At 38.9% G+C, this 9814-nt stretch overlaps 1 protein-coding gene across 3 annotated transcripts; it reads left to right on the forward strand.

Moving 5' to 3' along the window:
* The first annotated feature begins 5870 nt into the window (after nucleotides 1-5870).
* Nucleotides 5871-9364, forward strand: si:ch211-57i17.5 (usherin). Of its 3 annotated transcripts, none has more exons than XM_037750136.1 (5): nucleotides 5871-6129; nucleotides 7130-7513; nucleotides 7793-7864; nucleotides 7955-8128; nucleotides 8359-9364. In XM_037750136.1, the coding sequence occupies exons 2-5, from the start codon at nucleotides 7352-7354 to the stop codon at nucleotides 8446-8448; spliced, it is 498 nt and encodes a 165-aa protein (XP_037606064.1). In that variant the 5' UTR covers nucleotides 5871-6129; nucleotides 7130-7351; the 3' UTR covers nucleotides 8449-9364. The 3 variants fall into 3 exon arrangements, with proteins under 3 accessions (XP_037606064.1, XP_037606065.1, XP_037606063.1); XM_037750137.1 differs by having other exon boundaries at nucleotides 7130-7308; nucleotides 7409-7513; nucleotides 7793-8128; XM_037750135.1 differs by having other exon boundaries at nucleotides 7793-8128.
* Nucleotides 9365-9814: the final 450 nt, after the last annotated feature.

Below are 9814 nucleotides of genomic sequence, written 5' to 3' on the forward strand. Positions count from 1 at the left end.
CTACTTTTTTTTTTTTCGACATTCAATACTATGACTTTTGTCGACATACTATACTACAACTTTTTTTATTTTTTTGACGCACTATAATATTACTTTTTTTCATTTTTTTGACATATACAATGCCATACTGTATCCTGTGAAATAGCTCAGTCTGGTAGATATCTGGTTGGGATACTGGAGGTTGTGGGTTCAATCCTTATGTGGCACAGTGTGTTTTCAGGTCTAACTTCTAATGACGAAGTCAAATATACCAAGAGAACAGTCACAAGTGCGTGTGGCATTGGTGGCTTGGTTGCTAAGTTCTCGGTTCTGGCTGCGGCAGAGCAGGGTTCGATAACCACCCTCACATCGAAGAAAACCATCCCGTTCCTCAAGGCTGGAGAGAAGCCCCATTCCCTACCACAGACATGCCGACTGTCCACAGCCCCACACTGGCAGCTGAGAGTGGATCGTGGACAATAACTAAAGTTCCCTGAACACATACAACATCACTGATGATGCATCCCAGCGTAGCAGCAGTAAAACCAAATTTCCAATTTCTGTTTTTCTGTTGCATAACCCCCCAGTTGTATCTCTGGTAAACCCTGGGAGGAGACGCTCGTCTCACTCCACTGTCGGGCACCGGGCATCGATGTGAGAGTGGGTATCGGACCCCGCTCTGCCGCAGCCAAAACCGAAAACTTAGCAACCAAGCCACCAATGCCACACGCACTTGAGACTGTTCTCTTGGTATATTTGACTTCGTCATTAGAAGTTAGACCTGAAAACAGACTGTGCCACATAAGAATCGAACCCACAACCTCCAGTATCCCAGGCAGATATCTATACCACTTTTTAAAAAAAAAGTTTTCGACATACTATGACCTTTTTTCATGAAATGTTTCGAAGTACTATGACTTTTTTATTTTTTCAACATATTTTAATATCACTTTTTTTCAACATACTACTACTTTTTTTCTTTTTTTTAAAAAATACTATACTATGACTTTTAAAAAAAAATAAAACATTTCGACATACTATATACTATGACATTTTTTTCATGTCATTTTTCGACATGACTTTTTAAATTTTGTGGACATTCTATGCTGTGACTTTTTAAAACTTTTTTCGACATACTATGCTATGACTTTTATTTTTTCGACACACCATACTATGACATTTGTTTGACATTTTATACTGTCAGTGTTTTATGACATTCTTCGACATAGTATAAAACTACTATGGAATGCTATACTGTGACTGTTTCATGCTATACTATACTATGATATTTTTTTCATGACATTTTAATGGCATACTATACTATGACTAGCCAGCTGTAACTTAGCTATGCTGCATGGATCTGGCGTTGGTTGCCTCGAAACGTTATCTGATAAAGTCATTTGCAAACGGCAAGCTAGCCAATTTACCAGCCAGATCAGCCCCGGGAATCTGGATTAATTAGCTGACGTTATCCTATCAAGTATTTTTGCTACGTTAGTTAAACACTGTTGGCGCTGTAAGGGAGCTAAAGAGAGGCAAGGCACTCAGGAGTACACATGAACGTCACATCCCTTGGATTTTCCCAGCGAAACCGTTCCGAGTCCTTTACATAGAAACAAGTCCACAGGCTGTTATGCCCAACCGAGAAATCCAGGGAAGGTCTCAGCTTTTAAGTTACATCACAATACGTTTGCCCACTGGCAATACAAAATGATCAATACACATATATTGCTTCAAATAGTACCTTTAAAATGAAAGTGTTGCCAATATTTCTTACAGCCATGTTTTAGACCTACACTACTCATTTTAAAAATGTAATTGGAAATTATCGTGATGATGAGCAACGCTCTGCCTTTGTTCGACTTGGTGATTGAACAAGCATTTTATTTTGTAGGATTACATGCTTTTTGATTGAGTTTACAGTCGATAAAGGAAGTATCAACTGGAGAGACGTGCCTGCCTTCAGTGACAATCAGTCACGAGTGGTATCTGTAACATGAAGCATGTGGTCTTGTTTGTATATATACAAGGAGAGGAGAGACAATGGCAGCACAACCTGAAGAATAAAGATGGATGAATAGATAAAGACAAATCAAAATCCAAGTGAACCCATTTGTCCTTTATCCCCCCTTCATCTGTCAGCAGAAGCTAAATAATCCCCTTATTTTCCTGTGGTTAAAAACTCACGGAGCGCACAGAGGGATTCGGAACAGACTGGAGATGTTTCACCACATCAGCCGTCAGTAAGTGAGTTAGTGATCTTGAGTGATATATCCCTGTATGTCCCTCTCCTTAAATGAGTTAGTATGTGTCTAGCGGCCGTGTCGCCCAGACACCTTGGTGATGGATGAGGCCCTGAGGAGATGGGCTGTAAAAAAAAGGCTGATTCTGGCACTCAAGGGTGAGATCACTTCCTCAATAAAAAAGCATTGTCCCGAATCATCACGGCAAGGTATGAATGCTGATTAGGGTATTAGACTGAGGAGAGCTCTTCTGTAAAAATAAATCAAATGAGCAGTTAGTTAATGTGGGGGCCCCCCTCTTATACAGAGTGGTTATGTCTGGAACTGGGGACCGATACATACAAATTCAAAGTGTTAAATAATTACTTTGCTTTGGTAAAATTCTTATATAGCGACATTGCGTTCAAGTTATCCTTGTTGTGTTGCAGGAAATATGTCTTAATTCTCAGCCGACCCTGCTGGGTTTCACCTAAAAAATGGTTCTGAAATGGCTCAATATTTTAAGGTGATGTTGTCCTTGGAATAAAAAATTATGCAATGATTATAATTATCATGATATTTTAACTCACTCTAGTGTGTTTATGTTCTGATGAACAGCTTTTGTCTGTCATCCTAAAGAGATGTAACTATCCAAAAGTAATTAAAACAGCTTGATTTCTAATGGGCTTTTGAACTTTTCAAAAAAAGACATAGTTGCTACAAGAGTGAACATCCCTTCGTCTTAAAAATTTGTCATAAAACTGAAATTAAATATAAATTAGAATATGATTGGCATGTTTACACCTGATGATTTCAAACTCTTTTTACATTTCCCACCAGTTTCTGTCTCCAAAGAGAGTTTTTCTATCATAAAGATCTCCTCCAGAAATGTTTTCATACGTAGAAAAATAATTTGTGTCTGGTCAAACATCCAAATGACGTGATAAAGACACATTTTTGAGTGGATGCAGACTTTAACATTGACTGGGAAAATACATCATATTAAAATATAATGTCTAGGAGGCTCCATTGTCCAGTACACCATGGACAATCATGTTTAATTTAGAAATTTGGAGGTAGAAGAAGAAGAAAACAAGACCACAAATCATCCCAGGATTCCACCTTTGAGTTGCTCACGTTTAAAAGTTTGATGCCGTCCTGCGGCGCTACCATGAACACCCTGACAAACTGTTACTAAATCTGCTGCTGTACCTCTTACCTGTCATCCTCAATCATCCCCCCACAGCAGATGGACAACAGTACACGTACAGTTGGAGGGTCAGTTGAGGATGACGCACATTATTTTTTGCACATTCAGGGCCTTCAGCTCAACTCTGCTACTTTCTCCTGATAGGGAAGACAAAAGGAGAGTTTAGTTGATGCATTTTTTTTTTTTAGGATGGATGCACATGTGCAACTGCAATAACAGCTGGGACTGAGGATAAGGGGCACTGCAGCTGTACTCGCATATTGAGTTTCTTCTCTGCTGCTATTGACTCATTATACTGGTCACAGAGAAGCTGCTGCTTAGCTCCATCATGTGGTTATACAGCTCATTGCAAGAAACACCATTTACTGAACATTCTGGTTTGTGCAATGAGGTTGTTCTCAACAGTTAAAGCCCATTTTACCTCCCAAAACAATATTTGTAAGTTAGTTTTAAAAGGATGATTCAACCTAAAATTCTAATTTTGACCAATTTTTGAATATATAACACACTAATATAACTTTAACAAGCATATAGCAAAAAAGAAAAAACTGATGGGACAAATATATTTCCACTCATAAGTGACTTCTAGAAATGTCAGCAGGGCTGTTGGAGCCAAAGTCATAATATAAAAACATGATTATACTTTTTGTCATGAAATTTTGACATACTATACTATGACTTTTTTTTTCATGATTTTTTTCAACATACAATACTATGACTTTTTAAATTTTGTGGACATACTATGCTGACTTTTTCTTCATGACATTTTTTGGCATACTATACTATGACTTTTTAAATATTGTGGACATACTATACTATGACTTTATTTATTTTTTCTACATACAATACCATAACTTTTTAATATTTTTGGACAAACTATGCTGTTTTGCCATACTATACTATGACTTAATTTATTTTTTCTACACACAATACCATAACTTTTTAATCTTTTTGGACAAACTATGCTGTTTTGCCATACTATACTATGACTTCATTTATTTTTTCAACATTATATATTATGACTTTTTCCGACATATTATAAAATTACTTTTTTCTTTAGATTATACTGTAGCAACATTAGAGGTTTATCTTTTTTTATCATTAGATATGGCTTAAGACAGTTGGTTGGTTGCAATAAAATATCCAACAGCATACACACAAACTTATAATCAATTAATCTAGAAAATAATCCGCCGATTAATCGACAATGAAAATACTAGTTAGTTGCAGCCCTATTTGCTGAGATGTTTTCTTTTTACAGGAGACATGAATGCAAAAGGTCTCGAGAAAAAGTACAACTTTGAGCTGCTAGAGTGAGTTTTTTATTTTCCATTAAACTTCACTCATTACTCTGTATGGAGCCTTGAGTTACCCTTTTAAAAGACCCACTGGATAATGTCGCAAATACATCAAGTAACAGACTAGACTACCAATTTTGTAGCTCATTAAAAGACGACATTTAAAAAATGATGTTTTAATCAGGTTGCAATTTCTTTTTTTAAATGTTTTAATTCCTATTTTTCTGAATTTTGCTTTACAAATGAAGAAAAGAAGTGAACATGAACCTCTTCTTTCCTCAACAGCTGATTTACAGCATGAAGGTATACTACGTTAACCATGATTTCAGTTCTTTGTGACTACCACAAACATACTTGACATATTCACTACTGGGTGGTCGATGAGACCTTCATCAGAGTGTACATGACATAATATAATAAATACATTTTAAATTTAAAGAACATAAAAACTCAGACATAGTTGCATTATCATTGTTTGAGAGAGAAAATAGAGAATTTCCTCCTCTAAATTGACGAACAGACTCATTATAAGATGACAGATTTTGCTAATGAGGTAATTACGATAATTGATCCATTAATCAGATCATATTTGTAGTCGTTGTCATGTATTTCTTCTTAAAGCTTTCAATGTGTACAATGCCTAAACTCATTAAATCACATTTTTGTTCTGTTTTGTGCGCAGACAAAAATGGTATTATCAATATAAAGGGGTTAGGTGAACAACAGGGAAGACACTTACAACCAGTGAACTCAAATTGTGTGGTAAAGGATGGCTTCACTTCTTATTATAACACCACAAAAAACAAGTTTTATGTGTTTCATCCTTTACAAATTTGTCTTTTTATGCTGCAACACGCTGTCATGAAATGTAATACATACAGTGTTGTCTTTTCACTGAAGACCAGGATGTACAACATCACACTATGACTCTGGGAATGAGTTATGTACTGTTATATTCTTTTTAAATGATATTATATCATATAACAAGTGAACATAACACACATGGGGAATATATTCTTAAAGGAAAGGACATACAAACAGTGCACGAGTGGGGTGATATGGCTACTACCAGGTAAACTGAAACATGACACCTGGCTGTTACCATGGCACTGCTGAGAAAAAAAAAAAAGCAAAGGTTGATGGGAGTTTTGGAGCGTTAGAGGAACACACATGCAGTTTGTGCCAAGCTCTTTTTTAGCTCAGGACAGGGAACAAGACATGGGGACATTTTTCTTAAGTCTCTCCTCATCTGTGTGCTGCTGAGGAGTCAAGCAAGTAAAAGTATCAGGTGTAAAATATTGATGGGGCAACAGGTGTGATCCTAAAAGCGAAGCAGGTCTTTTCCCTTCTGATCGATGTATCACACAGCGAGGGGCTGCCAGCACCCCCGCCACAGGCTGAACCACGGACCTCAGTACTGGTGAGTCTCTGGATGGACACACTTCTTTTCCATCAACCCATCCAGGGTTCTAAACTCAAGCTTATTTGTCTCTTCCTGTCAGTTTAAAAACAAGAATATCTACTATATTTTACACACAAGATGTGTCTCAAACAGCTTTTCATGCTGGAGAAAAAAATAGTTGCATTCTTATATTCATTCTAACAACATCATGTGGCCTTTAGGGCCTATACCAAACTACTGTATACTGTACCAATATATAACTTGACATGTTTAAGACTGCAGAAGTCTGAAGGAATTGGTTAAAAGTGTCTTGATTAAGGAGTGTGGTGCTATCTGCAAGTCTAGAAACTAGGCCAGGAGAACAAGTCTGTCTCCAGTTACAGTGTTATCTCTTCTACAACACATGTGTGATCGTCTTTCTATCTCAGGGAGTGTTGACTCGTGATGTATTCCTATCAAATGTAAACCCAACAGAAGTCTGAATACATTTAGAGACATTTAGATAAGCAAGGGTAAATGTCCTAAGGCTCAGATCCAAGGCATTTTTTAAAATTATATGAAATGATTTTACATATTTCTACATATGTTCAACTTCAGTTAATGATCATTCTTCTGGAGGATATATTAGAGTAAAATTGGGAGAAAGGATGTCTTAATAATTGGATGATTGTAAGGAGATATTATTCTGGGTGTCAGAAATGTAATATAATGAAATAATAATTACTATCAAATTTTAAAACTTATAAAGAATTAAACTTTAGGCTATTACAATCATCATATACATACAGGTACATACATGAAATTTGACCTCTGCATTTAAACCATCCTAAGCATTTTAGGAGCAGTGTAAAGTGTAAAGCAACTTGGGGTTCAATGTCTGGCTAAAGGACACTACGACATGCAGACAGTAGGAACCGGGGATCGAACAACCAACCTTGCGGTTAAAAGGACAACCCACTCCACCCACTGAGATACAGTCGCCAAGACCTCAGACTCAAAATGCTGTGCTTCCCTCCAGATTCACCGAGCCTCACTCCTCCTACAGGAGGAGGAGGAGGAGGAGGAGGAGGTGGCGGTGAGCGGGCAGAGGGAGGTCACGGAGACCAGCCGCTCGTCCGGGAGCTGTGGTTCATCGTAGTGGTGGCAGCCGTCGCCCTGCTGCTGCTGGCCATCGTGTTAGGTGTCATACTCCATAAGGTGAGTTATTTTGTGTTATACGGTATGTCATGCCAGGAAAGGCATGACCCCCAAAAGCACAGTTCAGTATCTATCTTCTCCTTCCTTGATCCTGCTCCAGGCCCTGAACAAACCCCCCTTCACCAGAGAGAGACCCCCGCTGGTGGCCCTGCCCATGCAGAGGAGGAGCCCCATGGCTGTTTATCCACCCAGCAACTCTGTTTTGGTGAGCGGGCATTCATTTACTAATCACTGTACACTAAGAATAAGCCTGTTTCAACGGTTAACACAAGCAACGAAAGCACAGTCGAATACACAGTCCTTCAACTGAAACACACCTAAGTGGAATGCAGCCATTGTTAAAGCTATTACAGTAATTACAGTAACAATGTAATTTGAGTAAACAAAATGTCCTCGCAAGACACTTCCCAAGAACAAATATAATGCCATAATAACAGTGAGTGTACATCCCTCTTGTTTAAGTCTCATCCACTCTCCTTTTCAGTTTGACACTGTGCCCGACACAACAGGCTTCTCCAACAGCGTAACACTCAAAGGCTTCACCATGAAGATAGAGGTAAAAAAAACAATTCCTCACCACATACAAAAACAAATGCAGCTGCACACGTGCATGACATTAATATCTGTCTCTCTCCGCTCCCGCCAGGAAGTGCTGGAAGTTAAATGCGAGCCAATCGATGAGGTCCCGCCGCAGGGCGAGCTGGGGATCCTCAGTGTGAACTCCCTGAGGCGCAGCGTCAGCCAGATGATGGACGGGAAGTCCCTCACGGGAGACGACGAAGCGTGGGACCCCAACATTTCAGGCCATGACAGTGGGATGGTGAGAGACCCCAAAAACGTATGCTGAACCTGTTCAGACCACTACCAGTCACATTACACAGATGAAATGTGTTATTTCATAGCTGTGCACCAATATAGGGGAAACATAGGGAAACAACTAGACACTAACACGCTTCACAGAGATGCAGAAAGACCTACTTAAACACTTCAAAGCGACTTAAAAATCAGGCCGAGTCCTCTTTAACAAGCTCTGTCCTTCTCCCTTTACAGTTTATGGACGACGAGGAATTTGTCGACACCGTCAAAGGTTTCAGCACGGTGAGGAAGGAGCACACGATGTTCACAGATACCAACCTGTGACCTGAGGATGACCTTTGACCCTGACGGGCTCGGGATGTTTAACATTTTGACAAGCGAGGCCACTCGCTCGCGTAAACAAAACCCCGACCAGTTAAAGTGTCATCGTAGCTGGTTAAGAGTCGTAAAGAGGTCAGACGAGGGGAAGTTTCTTCTCTCTCACGATGAAAAAAGGAAGGAAGAGGAGCCAAACGGGACTTTTGACAAGATAACTGGAGGAACTGTTGCAACTGGGAGGAGAAAGGAAGTGTGACAACATTAACACACAACTGGTGAAGATACATTGTTTTTGAGTGGGAAGGAGGAAGCAGCTGCTTTTACTGAGAACTCAGAATACAGACTCAGAGCACACATTGAGAAAACACAAGAAACCAAAGATACTGTGGTGATGCAGCAGAACAGAGTGTTCTATTTGAGTACTTTTATCTGGTAGTTTTGTAAGAGGCCTACTTAACATTTTCATTTTACAGGCACATTTTCAACCAGCTCTCCATGACTGGACACTTTTGTCATCTTGACATATCTTTGGATGCTTTGTGGTAATGGAATAAGCAAAACCTGTTGTGAACTGTCTGTCTGGTGAGTCCAAGGACACACTTTCATATTAATGTATTTAAGTTATGAACAACGAGGAGTGGCACTAATGAAAAGGAAACATAGCAATTATCAAATCTCACTTTTCAGGTTCTCTTCAGGTACTTTGGTCGTACTTACTGACTTTTAGACTACTGGTTATCTTTTATAAGGTATAACTTATTTTTAATTAAAAAAGCTGCACCTGTGTCAATGTCACAGACGTGAAAACCGTGCATCTCCAAATTTGGTGATTCTGTTTATTTTAGACAAACCACAGGATTAAAGTATTCCTTTATAGTTTGAGAAAATCTCTTGCTTGCTACCATAAATAAATCATATTATTACACGGCTTTGTTGAATACTCGATTCTGATTGGTCAATCACGACGTTCTACGGTCTGTTATTTCTTTATAACAGACCATTGCTATGGACGCAGTTCTGATGTCGGACTCTGGCGGATCGTTTTTTTGGCAAATGATTTGATTCTTAATTAAGTAGCTGTGTAATAAACGGGATATTGTACAGCTAGCGGGTCAATATTGTGAAATAAACCCCTTCAGGGCGATGCAAGACCCTGTCAGGGTTTATTTCCCAACAATGACCGGCTCGCTGTACAATATCCCTTATATGACCATGTCTGGAAGATACGTGGTTTTCACAGGACAGTATGGTCAGTTTGTGGGTACAGAATGGATATAATAAAATTGCGATAAAATTGCGTGTTTCACGATTTACACACAAACACACACACACACACACATGCACACCTCAATCACAGTGAGCCAAAACCGCA

Source organism: Sebastes umbrosus, chromosome 18 (assembly GCF_015220745.1).
Source record: "Sebastes umbrosus isolate fSebUmb1 chromosome 18, fSebUmb1.pri, whole genome shotgun sequence".
Lineage (NCBI taxonomy): Eukaryota > Metazoa > Chordata > Actinopteri > Perciformes > Sebastidae > Sebastes > Sebastes umbrosus.